Genomic DNA, 22871 nt, shown 5'->3' on the forward strand with positions numbered 1-22871 from the left:
CTAGAACTAGCTCAAGAAACTGAAAATAATAGGACAGATACAAGCACCGAGGAACAAAATTCGCAAAGCAAAATGAATTCTCTTTCTTTCTTTTTCTTTTTTCTGCTGAATTCTTTTTTTTACTCTTCTTTTTTTACACTCTTTGCCTCTTCTTTCCTTTCCTTTCTTTTTTTTTTTTTTTTTGCGAATGTTACACAAACTTAAAACTCCTATATTTCCTTTTTGAGGTCCAATGAGGTGAGTGAGTCACAAACTTTTTTCAGAGAGCAGAGGTATAAAGGTAATAAAAAGATACTATCTCTTTCTCTCTCTGAACTTTGGATACCCTTGTTTCGTCTATGATGGTTGAACCCAGGATGGTGATCGAATTCGACTAGGTGGTTGAAATTGAGTAGATGGTCGAATCCGACTAGTGGTCGAACCCAAGAAGGTGATCGAATTTGACTAGGTGGTTGAACTCAAGTAGATGGTCGAATACGACTGGTGGTCGAACCTAAGTAGGTGGTTAAGGCGACTAGTGGTCGAGCTCGAGAGGTGGTTTACGCGACTAGTGGTCGAACCGAGTAGGTGGTCGAAATGACTAGTGGTCACAATCTCAACTATAACAGAAAATACCCTAGTTGTAACAGATGCAGCCAAGGGTAAGCTGAGATACACGACAATGAAAACAACAAAGACTCAACATTGGAAACTAGAATAAGATGACTCGACTAGCAACAAAGACACCGACAATGCGAAAGGCACAAACTGGAAACAAAAATACGAAAAGCACGAAGTGGTTTGGACAGCAGAAAAATAAAGATCTAAATCTTTTTGTGGGGCAATTTTCTAGACTCTAGGTAGTGGATATGACTAAACAAAGGGGATAACTGAAATTACCTAACGGACAACCAAAGCTATGATAACATTTGATGGGACTATGCCCGATCTTCTGAAGGTTATATGATAAGTTGATTGATAGAGTGTCGATGCTGATGATCCAAAGGCTCCAACCAAAATAGATCAAAAACCCTCGCAACCAGTACACCACTACTCTGTGGTTATCAACCGTGCCAAGACGTGGTTAATCTTACCAAAAAAGCTTTTTCTACAACCGAATCGAGAACACAAGTAAAAACAGGTAGATACAATCTGAATATTGCTAATTATCAATAAAGTGCTTGAGTTGGGATTTCACAAACCGAACAAGCAGCAAGACTGTCTAAAACAGAATAATCTAAGCAAAATCTGAGTCTAAACTATGACGGCTACTGTATATATATAGAGGGGATATGAGGAGGTCAACCTAGAGTTGTGCAGCAGTGGGAAGAGATGTACACAACCTGGACTCTAACCTCTACACGCTTATAAGACCCGACAAGACCCACAACAGTGACATAGCACCTTATTTTATCGACTATGATTAATCTATAAGGAGTATATCCATTGGAAAAGGCTCATCATAAGCTTTATAGCAAGTCCAAGGACGCCTCAATTGGACTCTGTATGTAAAAGTTATGACCATTTTATTGACGTGAGACTCCGAGTACACTTTAGGGTTCAAGTAGACTTGTCCTTCGAGTGATGACGTCTAGGCAAATTTGTGATGCTTCTCCCATATTTCTAAGAAACAAAACATCATAAGAATTTAGTAGCAACCCATCCAAGAAAGTATGAACAACGATAAATGAGTTCACCTGATAGTTTAATTGTTATGCACGTGCTCTTATAATTGGTCCTTGTATCTCTTGAGAAGTAGTGTTAGCACGTATTTGAATGAGTGATGTCCTCATCACCGTTAGTTTGACACTGACAAGATGGCCAAATGACAGGGTGAGAAGAATTTCGCTAGCAACAATGGCGCGGAAGGAGGTGATGGTCTGGTTGGAGGTGGTGTTGTTGTTTGTTATGGTGTTACTGGTGTCAGGTTCTGATTACCATGAAAAAACACACTGACCTAGATGACAGGGTAAGAGAGAAGATAGGGTTGCACACAACCGTGCTGATGATCGAGCCTCTGGTTACATAGAGTTGTTGGATGACAAATAATACCACAACCGACAACAAGATTACAGCTAGTTTGGCATAACAACTCAATCTATAGTTTGTTCAACTGTATCTATCTACAAGTATATATAAGGACTCGGTTTTTTAACAATGATCACTTGGAAGAAAAAATATTCATTTCCCATGAGCATTGATTGTGGAAAATGAGGATGGGATGTTAATTGTTAAAATAGTTGAGAGAAGGCAATATGACATTCTAGACTACCCTTCATATTTCAAGCATGAGATATTTTCAAGCAAGTCACTAGAATAGTTAAATAAATTTGAAAATTTTCCAAGTGTCAACCAACTAATAGATTTGAGTGCCTATGCAAGAGAAGTAGAGTGTAGGAGATAAAGAGAGGAGTGAATTGGAGTAGCTACCTAGATGAGTGTATTCTTGTGTACTAGTGTTGATATGTTAATACACTTGTGCCTTTAAAGTGGTTGTCTCTTGGTTATTCCATACAACTAGTAAATATTTGGACACATATAAAAAATACACGTGCGTACTTTAGACTTATGGCTTGCACACCTATTTTTAGTAAACAAATATATCTAAACATGAGCATTTAATTCTATTTTTGGACTCTTTTTACATCTGAACTTGCAACATTTATTTGTGACCCACTTTAATGTGTGGCAAAAAAACAGAGAAAACATTTGATAAAAAATTCATTTGTTCGTCTGCTCTTAAATGCAGTTATGTAAGCAACTCTGTGAAAAAATGTAAGCAAATTAGAATGGATCCGTGAGCAATTAAGAAGCAGTTAAGGTAATTTAGATCGTATGTTCAACAACTTTTGTGAACAAATTAGAATAATTCAAAAGCAATATCAGATCTAGCTGTACATATTCTCAATTAAAAAATAAGAACAATTTTGTTGCAAGCAAATTTCATAAAAGCAAATTGGTTCAAACTCGCAAGTATTTTTATATTTTCATAAGCAACATAGGTGTGTATGCTATAAGACTAGAGTATTCATGTGTAGTTTTTAGATTTTACCTAAGTATTTAGTGCATTAAGTTGTAATTCACTACGAGTGACTTAGTTGTCCGAAATTGCATTGTTTTGGCATCAATACAATTGCCAGATGATCGAGACTCATAGTTAACAATGAGCTATGATATACTAGCTCACTAAGTAATTTTAAAATAAAAGACTAATTCCAAACATATTAGGGTCAATTGTCATAGAATAGGAACATGTTAAGATAATAAAGCATGTTCCATGACATCTAAATACCCGTAAAAGTATCTCGTCAAGCATAATTCCTTTTATATGTGGCCAGATGAAAGAGGAGGGTTATTCTCAACTGTTGGCACCTGCATCACTTGAGAATCTCCATGTCATAGGATGTAATGTCACAGATACTATGCTAAATAATGGCCTATAATGCTCTGCATCCATAATTATATTGAATTTATCTTAAATTCTTTTTTTTTACAACAATTCCTCCAAAAGCGATGAGGATTTCCGCTAGGCTTCAACAACTCTATATCTCTAATTGTGCCCACTTTACTCTCCAATTCTCAAATTAGCATTAAAGAGGTGTTCCAAGCATATGACCCTTCACGATGATATAAAAGTGTGAGTCCATGGTGAACTCACAACTTATGGCATATCCCTTGTGCCACAACATTTTTTCTAGAGAAGCATGCTCATCGCTAGTGAGCCTTAGAATCCAATATTAGGAGGAATGAATGGAAGAAAACATCCTGCTTCAGTTAACTTCACTAAAAGACCTCACACTTAGTTTATATAACTGAAACGTGGTGAGCTTGACATTACTGCATAGTTTTGATTTGTTTTCCCTCCAAAATATCCAATCTCTCCTAGCACTTCCTGCATCTCTGCAGTCTTTTGAAGTTTTTCTTTTTCTTGTGATAAAGTTGTTCTTGGAGAACTGCCAAAAGTACGGAGATCCAAGCTGGTAAAAGATTGGACAAATCCATGATAAGAAATTTACTAATATTGAAGTATGAATAAATTGCATACCATCTTTTCTTCCTTCATCGATCCCTCTTCACGGCCACTCCCTTCAAGCGCACGCTCCTCCTCTTTGGTCTCACATCTCCTATCATCATCGCCTCTTGCCTCCTTTGTTCACACCTCCCCTCCGGTCATCCTCTCGCCTCTCTGGTTCCCTCCGCCTATTCTATGACCAGCAACTGTCTCTGGCTAGTCCCCATTTTTAAAATCGGCTAGTCCCGATTTGCTCTTCCACTTTTGTGCATCCTCAGATCTTCACTCCCTCGCACGGAAGTTGTCCGATGAAATGCCATTAAGTGACACCGCGACATTCACCACTCTATTGTATTCACTTGTGTAGGCAGATGAACCGGATATGAGCTAGGGGTGTGACAATGGGGAGAGAGCATTGGCTGATCCTGCTGCTCCTCATCACCCCCCCCCCCCCAACCATGTTTGTGTGAGGCAGGAGAGAGAGGGGAGGCTGGAGGTTGAAGATGATTGTGACATGGCAGCTAGTTGGCAAAGCCCAAGAGATGTGGCTCATGTGGTGGCAAAACCACTTGTAAAACCAGCTATAGGGGTGTTGTGAGCTATTGCAAGATTACAAGGTTAAGTGAATCGAAACATACTTTAAAGGATAAAGTGGACTCTCATGATACGTCAGGAAGTAAAGTGGACTTATTCTTATGTGATCAGGAACATATATGTGTGGATTATGGGTTATTTACCAAGCAATTTGTCACAAAACTTGCAATCTCATTTTGGATGAGCAATGATAACGCTTTCCTTTTATCCAATATATTCGTAATTGTGATGTGAAGTATTGACCCATCTACATGATTTTGATTGGTCGTTGGTGATCTCTAGTGAAACAGATCGGCATTTAAGTAACCTTGTTTCATGGACTGTCATTTCTGAAGACGTTGAGCATAGTCTATCATACAGGGTTAGTAGACATTGCCATTTGACAAGAGCCCATGAAACAGACTGCCTGAATTATTGTCGCCAATCTCAAGTCTCAATTTATTTTGCAAAATAAAATAAAATAAAAATCTCAAGTTGGTGCTAGTTGTAACTTTATGCTTGTGTACTTTGTAAAAATTATGAAGAAATTAATAAAACTCTAAATGAAGTGAAACTAATTTTATAGATCCTCTTAAGATACATCTTACACATAAAAAATACGTGTTAGCATGTTAATATTTTTCTTAACATGAGTTAATAAATAAGCTGTATGCTTTTTCTTTTTTCTTTTCCGAAGCTTCCTCTCTATAAAATATGATGCAAAGGACATTATTTTTTAAAAAAAATCACTGAAGGTCTTAAATTGTCTCTAGTATTTTTAGAAATTTTATAATTTTTTATTTTTTAATACCATATTAGCAAATCAATGTCAACTGGGCTGGTTAAGTTGTCGTCACGTAAAATGAACTCACCATCAAAACCAGTTAAGAAGATAAATTATACTGATTTAAATAATTGAAAGAGGTGAGATATCTTATTTTGTGGTTCAAAGAGATAAACAGACTCGAGCATAATTGAATAAGGCAATATAGATTTTTTCCTAGTTCCAATCCCCCAATCGCCCAGGACGAACGCGGCGCCAAGGCAAGGCAGGCGTGGGCGAGTGGCAGCCGTTGGGCTGACGAGGCAGCCGGTGGGCGCCCGGCGTGGCAGTGCAGCATGGGGTTACTGGCAACTGGAGGCGGGTGGCAGTAGGCGACCGAGGTTTTGTGCGCGCGGAGGCAGGCAGCCGGCCAGGTAGAGATATATAGGCGCCGGCCATCAGAGAGCAGATACTGTTATTGTATTAACACCTGAGGCTCTGGTTGTTTGCAATTTGGATTTGCGAAATTTACCAGTTGTAGTTAAAATCAGCTATTCGTAATTCATCTGTATATTTGAAAAAAATGGAGAAAACAACGCTGCACACTTAATTTTCAAGCAATACATGTACCAGTACCCATGCAGTAATGACTAATGCCAGCGCATTTTCTCAGTATGACTTTGCTTTGAACTAGCCAGTTATATATATTAATGTATAAGACATAAAACTATCCTGTGTTAGCTAGTGGCGGATGCAGAAGAGCTCATGCACCTCTCTCCCCTCCTCTTCTTCCTTTTCCTCTTTTTTTTCTTCCTCTCTTTTCTTCCTTCTCTCATTCATAACAAAAAAAATTGTTTAGGGAGGCTCAGGGGGCTTTCAGGAAGCAGTAGTGGGGCTGGAGCACCCCAGATCCTTGGAAGTGTAGTTAGTAACATCTAACGAAGAATCCTGCAGACAACACATTACAACATGATTTACACTTACTGCAACGGAAACCGGGTATGCTCTGAATGGGGTGAAAGGCTATCTACACTGGCAAATGACATAAGCAAAACTTACTAAACTAGTGATTTCGATAGATTGTTATGCAACTTTTTATTGATCAGTACCATGTTAAACTTAAAACACCTCTCAACCAACGTAAAGCACAGAGCACAGAGAATGTTATGCAACTTTTTATTGATCAGGGGTGCAAGGAATCTAAAGCGCATAGCACAGTGGTGTAGTACATACAGCATTTATTGGGATACAACTCATACATACATCAGAGTAACCATGAGTAGCATGAACGACAACAGACGGACACAACACAAACACTTACGGTAATTACTTTAGAGCCTCACGGATTGCATTATGTATGACAACAGGATGGTTTGGATGTGCTGCCATGTCTTGTATGATTGGATACGGCTTGCAGTCACCATTGAGCTCAATCTCTTTCAGAGCTGGAAGGCCTTTGAGTCCAGAAAGAGATACCATTTCCGTGAAAGCCCAAACTATCTTCTCGAGCTTAGGAGCAGCTCCATTCCCAAAGTGGATGGTGGTGATGTCAGAGACCTCAACAATAAGATACTTGAGATTTTGGAACTCTTCATCCTTGAGGGCGAGCCTCATTTCTATGTATGACTTGTGCCAAAGCCTGAGACAGCGCAAGTTAACGAGCTCACCAAGAATCCGTATGGCATTGTCCATCAAGGAGGTGCCACATAGAGTTATCTTGACAAGTTGGCGAAGCTCCTTAATCCAATTAGGCAGCCCAGTTATGTTGCCATTGATGCTGAGGCTCTCAAGAGATTTGGGGGGTGAAAATGCTGTCTTCACCATGTTCAGGTCAGGAGTCTCACTGCTGTCAGTGAGCTCAATTCGGACTGACAAAGAGCAGAGACATTCATTCAGCCTCTCAATTACCCGTAGAAAATGACCGAGACGGGCTTCCTTGCCACGGAGAACTACACCCAGTTTTCTTAGTTGCTGCAGCCGTCCAACATCCATCAACTCGTCAGCACTGTTGGAAACTTCAACATGGCACAAAATCTGCAAATCTGTCATGCTCCCAATTCCACGAGGCATATGCACAGTGGAAAATGATCTGCCTGATCTGATGGAATCATCCTTTGTTTGTTGATCTTCAATGTGGCCGGCGAGCAGATGCATTAGCTTCGGTAGCACGATGGCTTTTGCGGTCAATGTCCGTATCTTGGTTTGCCTGATGTCAAGCGTCTCTAAGTACCTGAGCTTCTCAATGTCCTTTGGGAGCTCGGTTACACCCGTGTTCCTTATACTCAGATACTTGAGCTGAAATACCTTGTCGCAGATGTCTTGGATGTGGTGTTTCTTCAAGCCTTTGAATCCTTCTAGGTCCAGCACTTCCACCAATCCTAATGGAGAAAATGTTGGCAGCGACTCGAGAAATACTTCTGTGTAATCCATGTCCGCGGAACATTTAGAATCCTCTGAATCTGCTGGAATGGGAGGCTTGCGCGTGTTCCAGCAGGTGGTGGATTGTTGAGCACCCTTTACATTCTTGATCTTCTTCTTCTTCTTAAGGAGTTGGAGGTGTTGCAGCCTGATTCCATTGCGGATGGAAAGGCGGCAAGCCAAGTCAGGTGGCAGGTCTGTGTCAACCAAGCCCTCATCTCTGGCCATCTTGGTAATGAATGATAGAACACGATGATGCACCGTGCAGCTCTTCACTTTGCCAGCAGCGCCAATGTCGACAGGACAAACCAGACCAAGAACCACAAGTGCATTGAAACAGCGCTCAGCTTCATCTGTTGCAACCAGCCCATCTCTTTTGGTGATGAGGTTTTCAGCAGCCCATCGCCTGACTATGCTTGTCCTCTTGACTCTGAAATCCTGGGGAGAGCTGGACTGCAGAGACATCCTCTCAAAGAGAATGGACAGATACAACAAGCAGCTCTTGTAATGGCTGGGTAGGTCGTTGTAGCAGAATTGTATCATATGTGTAGCAATGATGCTCCCAAATGTCAGGTTGTCCAGCAGATGCTGCGGTTCTTCCCTGGTTCTGTTGGGATTGACATACAGGGCACGAAGGAACATCTCCATGGAAAAGAAATTCCCGCCGCGCTTCATCAGAATTTTTCTTATGATCTCCTGCAGGTCGCCGTCGCAACGGTCACCGACCAGCGCGACGGCTTTCTCATGGAAAAGGGTGTCGATGTGCAGATAGTTCTTGACCTTGTAGGGAACAGATGCACGAGGTGGGATCCATGTTGTCACAATGATGGCACTTCCAGCTGAAAGGGAGTCGCCATTGCCATCGGCAGAGAAATGACAAGCAGCAGATTCTATCTCTGTCCTTATCGACCCGTCCGGATCGTTAGCGGCGACAATCAAGAACCTTTTGCCCTTGAGATGATCCTTGAGCTTCTTCACCAACTTCTCCTCCTCATCCATGTCGCCGCCCATTGGTACGCCCTCCGGCTCCGGCTTTTCTGAATGATCCCCAGCAAGTGGGGGTAGCTGCTCCAGTATGCACTGGAGCGTCGCCTTGCGCGGCGTGTACTTCTCGACGCCATTGATCCAGGCCTTGAGATTGAAGCTGCTCGACACGGACGGATGCTCGTACAACTTCCTTGCGAGTGGGTACTCGTCTTCCTGGTATTGCCTTCGTACAATGGCGATGACTCTGAGCGCCGTTGCGGATGGCCACGGGGTAGCTGCTTGGTCAGCCAGCCGATCACCTCCCGGACGTCGTCGTTCAAGAAGTCGGTGGCGTTCGCTAGAGCTCGCCTCCGTGCGTCGTCTTGTTCCTCCTTCACGGCAGTGGTCGCCACGCGAACTGCTGGTGCCACGGGCGGGACGGTGACGTCGTACCTGAGCCGCCTCTCGGCCTCTCGCCCAGGTCACGCGCCCGGGCCTTGAGCTCCCTGATCCGCATCGCAATGCGGTGCCTGGCCGGCATGGTGCGCAGCAGCAGCGGGGCACGGCGGAGGGTGGCCAGGACGCCGGCGCCACCGGCCCCTGGGGTGTCAGCGAGGCACTGCACGTAGCCGTCGATGCAGTTCTGGGAGTCGTAGGCGAGCTCCTTGACCTGCTTGTCCCACGCCCGGACCTGGTGGTTGGGGCGCTCGGCGGCGGCCACGTCGAGGAGGAAGCCGTTCATGCTCTCCATCTCGTCCTTGATGAACTCCACGTCGCCCCGGACGCCGCGCAGCAGCTGCGCCTCCTCCAGGAGCACCGACGAGAGGCGGCCCAGCAGCGAGTCCACGGCGCTCTGAGCAGTGCCGGCCATCTCTCTCCCTCTCTCTGGACGTGTTTGGAACTTTGGACGTGCTAGAAATGGGCCGGGGAAACCAAGCAAATGGATGCCACGCAGCAAGGCACTCGAGGACTAGTAAAGCGAAGGTGGCGCGTGGATATGTGCGATCGAGCATGTGCACGCTAGCTTGCATCCATGGAACAAGTTATGCGAAAGCATTCATGGCAACGGATTCCATTCCAAACTTACTAAATCAGTCCGGTCGCCTTTGCGAAGACAGCTACCTGGTCACCGGCAGAGAGCAAAGGATGACTTTCATCATCGGACATTACTACAGTAGGAAACAGATCAATGCCATGAGTCAACGCTTGCTGATGAATCAATGGTGATTTAAATTGTGTAATAGTTCTGGTTATTTGTGGCAGGACATGCTTAGAAAGAAATATCGTGTGGCTAATCAAGAAACTTGTTCTCAAACTGAAACATTCTTATGGGGACTCCCAGTTCTGTTTTGGTTTAGTGAAAGTTAAGGATTTGTTCTTTGTGGAACATTAAGTTGAAATGTATTTTGGTTTATATCGATGAGTTGTTAATAACGTTGTATTTGAAAAGATTTTGGTTGGTATAAGCTTGTGCGTGTGTGATCTTATTTATGGCTAACTAAAGTTTGAATTAGAGCAGACCGTTTCAGAGTCTAGAAAATTATGTCTCACTGAAACATCCGGTGTATGGTTTTTTATCACATCGGATAGTCCGGTGTTACGGTGAAGTGAGCACCGAAGCATTTTTAGGGCTAAAGCAGAAATGGAAGCAAACACCAGATAGTCCGGTAATGGCTTTAAGAGAGCCGGAGTATTTTTTGCAAAGAGAAGATTATTGGCGTCAAGTTTGATTATGTACGTCGGATAGTCCAGTGCTGAAATTGTGAACACCAGAGAATGCATCGGACCTTTTATTGCAGAGATGTTGCAGAAAAGTGGTTCGATGGATTGCCATACACCGGATTATTTGGTGATGGATATGAGGTCACCGGAAACTTTTACCGGACCTTTTCTTGCAGAGAGCAAATTTTTTCTGGAACAGATAGTGCTATACTCACCGGATGGTCCGGTGTTTAGGAGCAGAACACACCGGAACATCCGGTGTTCGCGTTTTCTCCAGGATGTGGTCTGAGTTGAAGTTTTTGATTTTGTGCTAACTGTAGATGTTTTGGAGTGTGAAGAAATATATTTGCTTGTTTCAAGATGTGCAATGACCGATGCAACTTGGTGGTTGACGACGGGTGATCGGGGCTAAGCGGGTGCTTGGTGCCGGACGATCAAGGAGGGCCGAGCAAAGTCAAGGGTGATCCTATCTATACACATGAAGGTCAAGCAAAGTATGAAACGGAGGATGGAGATGACGTGTTGACAAAGTCAAGCAAAGCAGATGCCAGTGCAAGTGACAAGATGGCCCGAGGGATTGGGAGTGGTAGAGATTTATCGACGGTCAAGATCGCAAGACGAAGGACACGCGTCATCATCGGAGCGCTTGATTCAGGTAGAAGCAAGTGGCGGCTAGCCACACTTTGAGAAACTTGCTAGGGTTTCACGGTTTGGCCTCAAAATCGTGGGAGGATTGAAGGAGTACGTTGCACCATCGCAAATCTTACGTCGAGGTGAAGCAAAATTGTAAAGGCGTCGTGACTGTCTGATGAATGAAGAGAAAAATACACTAAAATACACTCGATGGTAGGTAGAAGTATACTACAAGAGAGTGTTATTTTGGGAAAAAACTAGAAAACTTGAAGGTCAAGTTTCCTAGGCCTATAAATAGAGGGGTAGAGCTATGAGAGAGGATGAACCAGTCACTTGAGTCTATTGTTCCACTCATTTGAGAGCCTAGTACTAGGGTTTTAAAGGGGAGGAAGATGAGTGTTTAGCATATGTATTAGGTGAGAGTTTTGAGTGAAAAATCTTTGTAATCTACTTAAAATAGGGCTGACCTTTGCTGCAATGATGTTTATTTTTTTATACTATTATGCTCGCCTCCTTCTAGTTTCCATCTATTGGTTCTCTTGCAAGTTTTCAAGTTTTTTTGGTTTTTTGGATTTGATTTTTGTTTTGGTTTTTAGGCTGAAATTTCAACACCTTGTGAGGTCATTCTTCTTGTTGCTAGAGGCATAAGATTTGCATACACATACTTATGTGATGGGGCCTTGAATTCTTTTACCTCTAGACAATCAACTTGGAGAGTTTCGTTGCTCGATGTTTATCTTTTCTTGTTTCTTTGCTAGTTGTGATCTTTCGAGTGCTAAGACACATGGGTTGATGTTAAATGGAACATATGGTTCATATATCATCCGTGGAGTCGTGTTGCCTCAATTTTCTCTTGTTAAAACTTCTCTCTATTTTTGTTTTTGCTTGAGTTTTGAGGTGCATTGGGTGATTCAAATAGGAGAAGATAATCGATTTTGCAAAAAATTTATTGAGACATCTATTCACCCCCCTCTAGTCGTTAATCTTGTTCCTATAATTGATATCAGAGCCGGTTTGATCACTTATTGACCTTAACCGGCTTTGTGATCCGTAGGTGATATGGAGGGAAGTGGGAAAATTCCGCTGTTTGATGGCTGTGATTTTTCATACTGGAAGGTACGCATGAAGGCTTATCTTCTAAGCCAAGAAAGCGCAATATGAAAAGTAGTTAATTCCAACTACGAGATTCCTGCTACTCGCACGACTCAAGTTCAAATCGAACAGTATGAGGCCAACAATAAGGCCATAAATATTTTGTTTACTAGCCTGAGCCGAAATGAGTTTGATAGTGTCCAGCACCTCCGTATTGCTCGAGAGATCTGGAATACTCTAAGTGTCTTTCATGAATACACTAATCAGATTAAGACTAGACACCAAAGCACATACAACCAAGAATACCAAATGTTTGTGTAAGGCCCCAGAGAGTCTTTGGATGCGATGTTTGCTCATTTTGATGGGATTGTTAGCAATCTTCGATCAACTGTTGTTTTGCCCTATTCTGACCATGAGAGAGCGATCAAGCTTCTCTATGCTCTTGACCGTAGCATATGGGAAGTGAAGATCTCGAGCAATGAAGAGTTTTCAAGTTACGACACGTTAACTTGTGATGAACTCTTCAGCAAGCTCAAGTCCATCGAGATAGCCAAGGTAGCTCGGATCGGTCTCGCAAAACCCGCTGTCTCAAAACATGATGTTAGTTTCCAGACATGGTGGTGGCAATCAGTCTGCAGTTGGCTTTTCTTGTGCTAGCACTTAATCGAGTGGATTTGCTTTGTCTTTCTTGATTCCTGTCACAAAGAAGCAGGTGGACGCGCTGGATGATGAGGATCTTGCGCTGATTGTGAAGAAGTTCACCCGCTTCTGCAACAATCGTCGAGACCAGAGGAGGGGTGATTCTCGTGCCTGCTTTGAGTGTGATGACACTACCCACTTCAAGGCGGACTGCCCCAAGATCAAGAAGAGGGAGGACGGTGACCACGACTACAACAAGCACAAGAAGAAGAATAAAAAGCCCTTCTTCAAGAAGAATCGCGATAAGATGGCCAAGAAGGCGGCCAAGATAGCTTCTAGGGAGTTCGTGGCTGCTCTCAGCAACATCAACACCTCTTTTAGCGAGGAGAAGAGCTCAAAGGAGGATGAACTGTAAGCAAAGAACAAGAAGAAGGCTAAGGACTTCATCGGCCTCTACTTCATGGCGGACGACAACAATGACGGCAATGATCCTGAGCTGGATCCTTCCGAGGTATTGCCTTCCTACGATCAGCTTTCCATCCAAAACGATACATTGAATGATGCTCTTGTTAGCCCGGATAGGTTACTTAAGAAATTTGTGCGTGAGTTGAAGGATCTTAGACCTAAGTATAAGTCTGTCTCTACTAAACTTGCATTTCTTAGGTCTAGGCTCGATGTTGAGGAGTGTGAAAGTTACCTGATTGTCATGGTTGAACTTGCTGAGCTTCATAATGTGCATACTCAAGTCGCCAGTCGGCTTGAGAGTGCCGAGAAGAAGATCCTTCAGGAGGAGTCTAGGTCTACTCTCTTAGGTGCTTATAAGAATTGCCCTTTGCTTGCAAAGGATGTTGAACCAAAAAACAAGTGCCTGAAAGAGCTAGAGTCTAGATTGGAGAGTGTTGGGAGTTCAAAGAATGTGCAACCAAATTGTTCCATCTGTATGATCTTTCATGACAAACTCAGCTGGGTTAGAGGACAAGTTCAAAAGATTTTGATTGAGAATGAGTATCTCCTTTCTCTGGTGGAGAAGTGCTCAGAGGGCAAAGGGAAAATGAATTTGATCTTGGCCAAGACTAAGATGTGTGCTGACAAGACGGGTTTGGCTCTTGGGTTGGGTTTTAAGAGGGTGGTTACAGTGGTGAGAGTAAGACTGTGTTCACCACACCTACTACCCTAGAAGCTGAGAAGTCCAAAATCAATGCCACATCACAACCCATTAAGAAACACATTCTTCAACCCATAAAGAAGAAATTCTTACCACAACCCAACAGAGCTCCACAGCCTAAGATGAGAGAACTTGTGAGAGAGCCCCGCGTGACTAGCAGATGAGTTTCCGAGAGACGCTACCACTACACCTACTGCCAGAGAGAGGGTCACTTGGTTGGGTTTTGCTTTCGTCGTAAGAGAGATGAGCAGCGTGAGTGGGAGTGGAGCACTCAGGACATGTACCACCCCTCTGTTGGTGTACATGAGCCTTTTCCTTGTGTCCACTCACGAGTAACTAGCACTTTTCAATCTCTTCCTAGAAGTATTGCCCGACATGGATTTTGTCATGACTCATATAGTTTTGGTGCACGTGTAAAAGGCTTTGAGTCTTAGCGCTTTGGCGGACCACGTTTTCCTTATCGTGGTACTCGCCCTCAGCGTACTAGGCCTGTTTTACCTGCACCTATTTTTACCACTTCAGGATGGATGACCCAATACTAGATTCCCAAGAGGTTTTTGACTAACCCCACTACTGAGCTATCCACCTATTATTCTTCTCACATGTAGGTGAAAGGTGGAGGCCTAGAGAATAAGTGGTTCATTGACTCTGGTTGTTCGTGCCACATGACCGATGATTTATCATAGTTCTCCAGCCTCACCCCCATGAAGTGACACGAGTACATCACATTCAGAGATGATCGGAAATGAAGGGTGAAAGCCAAAGGTATAGTAAGGGTGAATGAGAGTTTCACTCTCAAGGATTTAGCTTTGGTGGAGCATATGGGATACATCTTTCTCTCTGTATCTCAATTGTTGGATGAGAACTTAGAAGTGTGTTTCAAACGTGATACTTCTCTAGTTCTCAATTCTTCTGGCGTTTTGATTTATAAGATTTCTCGAGTTGGGAGAGTTTTTGGAGCTAATTTTTCTGAGTCTCTTAGCTCTTCTAGTTGTTTGATTACTCAACTTTCTTCTAAGCTTTGGATGTGGTATAGGAGACTAGGGCATATGAGTTTTGATTTGCTTACTCATTTGAGTGCCCTAGGATTGATCCGAGGATTGTCCAAGCTCAAGTTTGAGGAGAATCTTGTTTGTGCTCCTTATAGGCATGGCAAGATGATTGTTGCCTCACACCCACCAATTAATCTGGTGATGACTGAACGACCGAAAAAACTTCTCCATATGGACATTGTTGGTCCTTCTCAGGTTCATTCGGCGGGCGGGAAGTGGTATGTTCTTGTTATTATTGATGGCTTCTCTCCCTACTTTTGGGTCTTCTTTCTTGTGAGCAAGGATAAAATATTTTTCACACTTTCAGAATTTGACTTTGAAATTGTTCAAAGAACTCCTTGGTGCATTGAAAGCAATTCACAGTGATAACGACACCGAGTTAAAGAATGATCTCTTTGATATTTTCTGTCTTGAGCATGGCATTGAGCATCAATTTTCTGCTCCACACTCTCGATCTTGAATTTGACTTCTTATGAGTTGCATTTTGGAGGAAGCTGAAGGTTTCACATTTGAGAGTTTTAGGATGTTAGTGCTTCATCCTAAAGTGTGGAAATCTTGACAAGTTAAGTCGCTTTCTTTCTATGGCTTTTTCTTAGGGTTTTCTCTTTATAGTCAGGTTTACAGGGTTTACAATCTTGACACTAACACAATCATGAAATCCTGTGATGTGACTTTTGATGAGTCAACCCCCTGTGCTAGTTCTGTTTGTGAGTGTGTAGGTAATTAGGAGATGAGAGAGAGCATCTTTATAGATGGTGATCTTCCAGCTCTTGGTGATGACGAGGATGATCCACTATTTTCCTCTACCACACCTGCTTCAAAACTAGCTCATGCTTCTTCTACTCCAGTAGATGGTTCTGCAGCCTCTACTTCCACTTTAGCTGCTTTCGAGCCTGCGCCAGCAGTGTTTGAAGGGGAGGTACACTCATAGCGTGAGGCCCCATAATACATTCATCGGTGACACCCTCCACAGACAATGATTGGTGACATCAATGAGAGGGTAATGAGGTCTAAATCTGCCTCTCATGCTCATTTTACTGATTCTGTATTTGTTGCTTCTTTTGAGCCCTATGATATTGGACATGCTTTATCTGATTCGAGTTGGGTCAATTTCATGTATGAAGAGCTTGAAAATTTTGAGAGAAACAAAGTTTGGGTCCTTGTAGAGCCACCCCCTAATGTTCATACCATATGCACTAAATGGGTTTTCAAAAATAAATAGGCAGAGGATGGGTGTGTAGTGAGAAACAAGGCTATAGTAGTGGCCCAGGGTTTCACTCAGGTAGAGGGGATAGACTTTGGAGAGACCTTTGCACCAGTAGCTAACTAGAAGCCATTAGTATCCTTCTTACATTTGCGGCATCCTGAGGTTTCAAGTTGTACCAAATGGATGTCAAGAGTGCTTTTCTTAAAGGTTTCATTCAGGATGAGATCTTTGTTAAGCAACCCCCAGGCTTTGAGCACCCCAAAAAGCCCACATAGAGTTTACAAGCTAAGAAAGGCTTTGTATGGGCTGATACCTAGAGCTTGGTATGATAGGCTTAGATATTTCTTGCTAGAGCATGGGTATGTGATGGGGTCAGCTGATAAAACTTTATTCACTCTCAGGTATGACAATGATTTCTTACTTGTTTAGATATATGTAGATGATATCATTTTTTGTGGCTCTTCTTATGCACTTGTGTTCAAGTTTGCAGAAGCTATGAGCAGCGAGTTCGAGATATCAATGATGGGCGGACTCAACTTCTTCCTTGGGCTGCAGATCAAGCAATGCAAGCAAGGTACATTCGTCCACCAGACGAAGTACACCAAGGATTTGCTAAAGAAATTCGACATGAGTGATGTGAAGCCCTTGACAACACCGATGGCTACCTTGACTGTGCTTTATCCAGATGAAGGCGAGGAGGAGGTGGACTAGCAGAAGTACAAGAGCATGAATGGCTCTCTCCTGTACTTGACGGTGACAAGACCCGACATCCACTTCACCATTTGCTTATGTGCTCGCTTCCAGGCTTCACCGAGGATGTCTCACCGCTAAGTTTTGAACGCATTCTGAGGTACCTCAAGCACACTCTCGAGTATGGTCTTTGGTTTTCTGCTTCCTTTTCGCTTTCTCTTCGAGCTTTTTCGGATGCAGATTTTGCTGGTTGTAGAATTGGCAGGAAAAGTACCTCTGGTACTAGTCACTTCTTGGGTACTTCTCTTGTGTGTTGGCCTTCTCGTAAATAGTCTAGCGTTGTGCAGTCTACTGCTAAAGCTAAATATGTAGTTGCTGCTAGCTGTTGCTCATAGATTTTTTGGATGGTTGCTACTTTGAAGGATTTTAGGTTAAATTTCATGAGTGTGCCACATTTGTGTGATAACACCAGTGCTATAAGCTTAGCCAACAACCCAGTTCAATACTCTAGAACCAAATATATAGATGTGAGATTCCACTTTCTTAGAGACCACAATGAGAAGGGTGACATTGAGTTGAGCTACATAGATACCCAACACCAGCTAGCCGATATATTCACTAAGCCTCTAGATGCTATAAGATTTGCCTATTTGAGAGGAGAGCTTAGTGTGTGCCATCCCTATAGCATTGTGTGAGCGAAAGTTGTCCTTTATACATACTCTATCTTACTTTTATTGCATTTGCATTACATTTCATTATATAAGATAATCATAGTAGTTGAGTTTTGACTTGTATGTCTTTAGTATTTTTTATTGCTGGACTTGAATTTGGACTAAGTTGAGTAGTTGTGTGGAGAAATATTTTAATCTTAGGCTCTTTTTGATGCTTTGATATGATATATTTCAAGCAAGCTTGCTTTTCTTAAGATAAAATTTGGTAATTTTATGAATTATGTAGGCTATGGAATGCTACATTCTTGATCACCATATTCGTAATTGCTTAGGCTTAGTCAACGCTTGTGTTAAGTCTAGTTTGATGAATATCTCGCTCTAGGTCTTTGTATTCAAGACAGTGAATTAGGGAATATTGCACTATATTTTTTTGTCTTTGTTAAATATTTAGCTCATGATAGAATTTTGGGGGAACATGTGTTACTTTGCCGCAAAGGCACTACTTAACTTGATCTTGTGACCATCTTGATAACTTGTGCAAATCAAATAATCATGAAAAATAAAATCTCTTGTGCTAAAATGTGATCAAATACGGTTGTCTTGAAGCCTCAAGGTGTTTGCCGTACCTAGTCGCGCGACACTTTACTTGGATAAGAGGCAACTTGAGGATAAAATGAAATTCAAAGAAATGTGTGTAATTGTTTAATTCCTTTTAATCACTTGATCAATATAAGTCTTGGTTTTATATATGAGCGTTTGCAAAGCCTATTGTCATGAACACTTGTTTGCCTAGTTTGAGATTGAAATTGGCTAGTTCTTAATGCTTGTATTTGTCACGAGTGGATGCTTATGTGGTGGTCACTTTTAAAATGATTCGGCTTTATAAAATTAACTGCGCTAACCAATTCTTCGGGTTTAGCTTGTCAAGTTTCATGTTCTTGTGTCACTGTCTCTTTAATATTTCTAGCTCTCGCAAATACTTTGTGGTATACTTGTAAAAGCTCATTTATGATTGTGAGTTTTTGAGTTTTTCTTGCTCTTTTGAGGTTTTGGTTTGTCTTTGCCTCTCTTCGGTCATTTGCAATCTTTCTTATGCCAAGTGACATGGTTCTTGCTCTTTCTCGATTTTAGTCACTTGGACGTGCTTCAATTCTTCAAACCCAAATCTTTGTGTTTTGAGGGTTGTCAATACACTCATCAAGGGAGAGATTGAGAAACCAAGTTGAAATATACCTTGGTTTGCATGTGATGAGTTATTAACAACGTTGGATTTGAAATGATTTTGGTTGGTATTTATGGCTAACCAAAGTTTGAATTGGAACAGACTGTTTTAGGGTCCAATAAATTATGCCTCACCGGAACATCCGGTGTGGTTTTTTGACCACACTAGATAGTCCGGTGTTACGGTGAAGTGAGCACTAGAGCATTTTCAGAGCTGAAGCAGAAATGGATGCAAACATCGGATGGTCCGGTGATGGACTTTGAGAGCGCCGAAGTATTTTCTGTAGAGAGAAGATTTTTTTGCGCCAAGTTTGACTATGTACGCCGGATAGTCTGATGTTGAGATTGTGAACACCAGAGAATGCACCGGACCTTTTGTTGCAGAGAGGTTGCAGAAGGGTCGTTTGGTGGATTGGCACACATCGAATTATCCGGTGATGGACATGAGATCACCGGAAGCTTTCACCAGACCTTTTCTTGCAGAGAGCAAAAGTTTTCTAGAACAGATAGTGTTTCACTCACCGGATGGTCCGGCGTTCAGGAGTAGAAGACATTGGAACATCCGATGTTCACATTTTCTGTAGGATGTGCTTTGAGTTGAAGTTTTTAATTTTATGCTAACCTGAAGATGTTTTGGAGTGTGGAGAAATGTTGTTGCTTGTTTCAAGATGTGCAGGTGACGTATGAAACTTGGCGATCAACAACGGGTGATCGGGGCTAAACGGGTGCTTAGTGCTGGACGATCAAGGAGGGTCGAGAGGAGTCAAGTGTGATCCTAACTATACCCATGAAGGTCAAGCAAAACATGAAACAGAGGATGAAGATGGTGTATTGACAAACTCAAGCGAAAGAGGTGCCGGTGCAAGTGACAAGGCGGCCTGAGCGATCAGGAGCGGGAGAGACTTGCCAGCAGTCAAGATCGTAATACGTAGGACACGTGTCATCATCAGAGCGCTTGCTTCAGGTGGAAGCAAGTGACGGCTAGTCATGCTTTGAGAAACGTGCTAGGGTTTCACGGTTTGGCCTCAAAATCATGGGAAGACCGGAGGAATATGTGGCACCATCATGAAGCTTGCGTCGAGGCGAAGCTAAGTCATAAAGGCGCCACGGCCGTTCGATAAATGGAGAAGAAAATGGATTAAAATGTCCTCAGTAGTAGGTAAAAGTATACTATAAGAGATGGATATTTTAGGAAAAAGCTAGAAAATTTGGAGGTCAAGTTTCCTAATCCTATAAATAGAGAGGTAGGGCTATGGAATAGAATGAACCAGCCACTTGAGTCTATTGTGCTACTCATTTGAGAGCCTAGTGCTAGGGTTTTAGAGGGGAGGAAGATGAGTGTCTAGCATATGTATTAGGTGAGAGTTTTGAGTGAAATTTTTTTTAATCTGCCTAAAATAAGGCTGATCTCTATTGCAATAAAGTTTATTTTTCTTCATATTATTGTGCTCACGTTCTCCTAGTTTTTTTCTATTAGTTCCCTTGCAAGTTTTCAAGTTTTTCGGTTTCGGATTTGATTTTTGCTTTAGTTTTTAGGCTGAAATTTCAGCACCTTGTAAGGTCATTCTTCTTATTGCTAGAGCTATAAAATTATTATACAAACACTTGTATGATAGGATCTTAAATTCCCTTGCCTCTAGACAATCAACTTAGAAAGTTTCATTGTACAGTGTTCATCTTTTCTTGTTTCTTTGCTAGTTGTGATCTTTAGAGTGCTAAGACGCATAGATTGATCTTAAATGGAACATATAGTTCATACATCATCTGTGGAGTCGTGTTGTCTCGATTTTCTCTTGTTAAAACTTCTCTCTATTTTTGCTTCCGTTGAGTTTTGAGGTGCATTGGGTGATCCAAATAGGAGAAGGTCATCGATTTCGTAAGAAATTTGTTAAGGCGCATACTCACCCACATCTAGTCGCTAATCTTGTTCCTACACCTTACTTGCAGCAATGAAATTATTCGCGATGGTTCGCGAACCACATTTTCGGAGGACCCCATGCTGGGAGATGTCCCGTGGCTGGGAGTATTTCTTGTGCCAGGCTTCACAATATGTGTGCAGGACCAGGAATATTGGTGTCCAAAAGGCTTTTCAAATTGGTTTTCCCAGTTTTGATTTCAGAAGGACTTTGTTGGATGAGAACCTGAATCAGTGGCTTGAGATTCAGGGTTTATGAAACTCTGAATCTGGAAGGTTCTCAATAAGTCCCTATTTAACCAAACTTTGTTGGCTACACTAGTGAAGCCCCCTTTTAGATTCTTGTAAAGTGTCAAAAGTTTCTATGAGAACCAAGGTGTTCTCAAGGCTTTTGTATAGAGGTGTTATTTTGACCAAAGACATCTTGAAGAAAAGAAAGTGGAGGGATCTTATGGTTGTGAGTTTTGTGCTTGTTATCAAACGATTAATCAATCATCTTTTGTTCCATTGCACAGTTGTAAAAAAAAATTGCATGGAGCAGGGAGTTTATTAGAAAGGTCTAATGTCTTTACAACCTCCAACGAGAAGCTCCTCAATACATCGAGGCAAATCAAGCCGCAAGACCGTAGCTGCCACACCCCTTTTAGCAACCTATGCTAGCTCATGAGCTACTCTAGTCCCCTCCTTGTTCACTTGATTGAAGCGTCTATCCGATAGCATCCGAGTGATCTCCTTTGCTTCTTTGAGCACATAACGGAAGCTCGTTCAATCCCATTCAGAAGATGACAAACCTGCATGCAGCACCGTGCAATCCCCTTCAAAGATGCAAGGCATATTCACCCATTCAACTGCAAGGTTGTAGCCAAACAGACACGCCCGCGCTTCAGCTTCCAGTTCGCTGCAGCTCACCGATAGTCCAGACGAAGCGGAAAGCAAAGCCTCACCATAGCAATTCCTGATAATACAACCGGCAAAAGAAGCGCCAGACCGCCTGTCAAAGCTAGCATCACTATTAACCTTCGCCTAGCCAACCGGAGGCGAAATCCATGAAGATAGATCAGCAGCCTTCTGCAAGGGCCAGGAAGTACTAGCACCAGCCTGCAAGGGCCTTGAGGCAGATACAAAAGCCTTGCCTTTTCCTTCAGAGCCATGCCGGATTTGCAACATGGTCTCAAGATAGTTCTTCTGGAAACCAACGGAATGAGAAATGGTGATTTCGCCCTTCACATAGATTGCATCATTCCTCAAGTGCTAGGCTCACCAAAAAAGAAGAAGAATGCAAACCCGCGTCTCTTCATGAACTTAATCCAGAAGAACCTGGAGCCAAGACGTTCCAGTGTAGGCGAATTCTGATTCAGAAGGTAGAGCCCAGTGCATACTCATCACCTCCCGTAATACTCTAGCCTTGGTACACCTTACCACAGCATGGAAGCCATCCTCCTCTGTGGAGCCACACAAGGAGCATGTCGAGCAAGGAGCCAAAGTCTGACGCCAATGACTCAGCTGCGTAGCCAGAGCACCCCTAGCAAGCTTCCATCCAAACACTAACTTTTTGAGGGACCAAAGAGCTCCAGATACACTTCCAAATATGGTTTTCACCCTTTCCAAGAGTACTAACAGCCAACAAACGTGGAGGTTGAGTACAGTCCCTAATAGCCAGTAAGTAAGCACCCTGGACTGTAAACAAACCTCGTGAGTCAAAATGCCAAGCGAGAAAGTCATCCTCTTCCCGATTTGGAACTTTTAGCTTCAATACTTCAGCCGCATCATGAGGCCACTGATCGGCTAAACAAGTTCCTCATTCCACTGCTTTGTACCCAGAACCATAAGCTCATTTACTCTGTGTAACCTTGATGTTTCCTTCATATCCAAGACTTTGAGCGTGTTATCTCTCGGTAGCCAGTTATCACGCCAGATCCTAATACTCCTTCCAGAGCACACCCTCCAAATGAGGCCCTGTTTCAACAGTTCCAACCCATGAACAATGCCTTGCCATGAAGGTGAGTCCCTGGATGGAAATGCCGTGTCATGAATTTGACCCCGAGGAAAATACTTCACCTTTCACAAACGGGCACACAAGGTCTTCGGGAATTGGATTAGCCTCCAAGCCTGCCGAGCAAGGAGGGCTTGATTGAATGCGCAAAGATCTCTGA

The 22871-nt window shown here is 42.7% G+C and overlaps 1 protein-coding gene across 1 annotated transcript; it reads right to left on the reverse strand.

Annotated features, from left to right (window-relative positions):
* Positions 1–6653: 6653 nt before the first annotated feature.
* LOC133888357 (disease resistance protein PIK6-NP-like) lies at positions 6654–9582 on the reverse strand. The gene is made up of 2 exons (XM_062328565.1): positions 9165–9582; positions 6654–9103 (listed from the first exon to the last, which is right to left on the reverse strand). The coding sequence occupies exons 1-2, from the start codon at positions 9580–9582 to the stop codon at positions 6654–6656; spliced, it is 2868 nt and encodes a 955-aa protein (XP_062184549.1).
* Between the last annotated feature and the right edge of the window lie 13289 nt (positions 9583–22871).

This window comes from Phragmites australis, chromosome 13 (assembly GCF_958298935.1).
Source record: "Phragmites australis chromosome 13, lpPhrAust1.1, whole genome shotgun sequence".
Taxonomy (NCBI): domain Eukaryota; kingdom Viridiplantae; phylum Streptophyta; class Magnoliopsida; order Poales; family Poaceae; genus Phragmites; species Phragmites australis.

What these genes read in the sequence shown, in the direction of transcription:
- LOC133888357 (XM_062328565.1), bottom strand. Translation starts at nt 9,582, where the DNA reads ATGGCCGGCACTGCTCAGAGCGCCGTGGACTCGCTGCTGGGCCGCCTC. An exon ending in GAGGCCGAGAGGCGGCTCAG is followed by an intron (nt 9,104 to 9,164) that starts GTACGACGTCAC and finishes ACTGCCGTGAAG; the next exon opens with GAGGAACAAGACGACGCACG.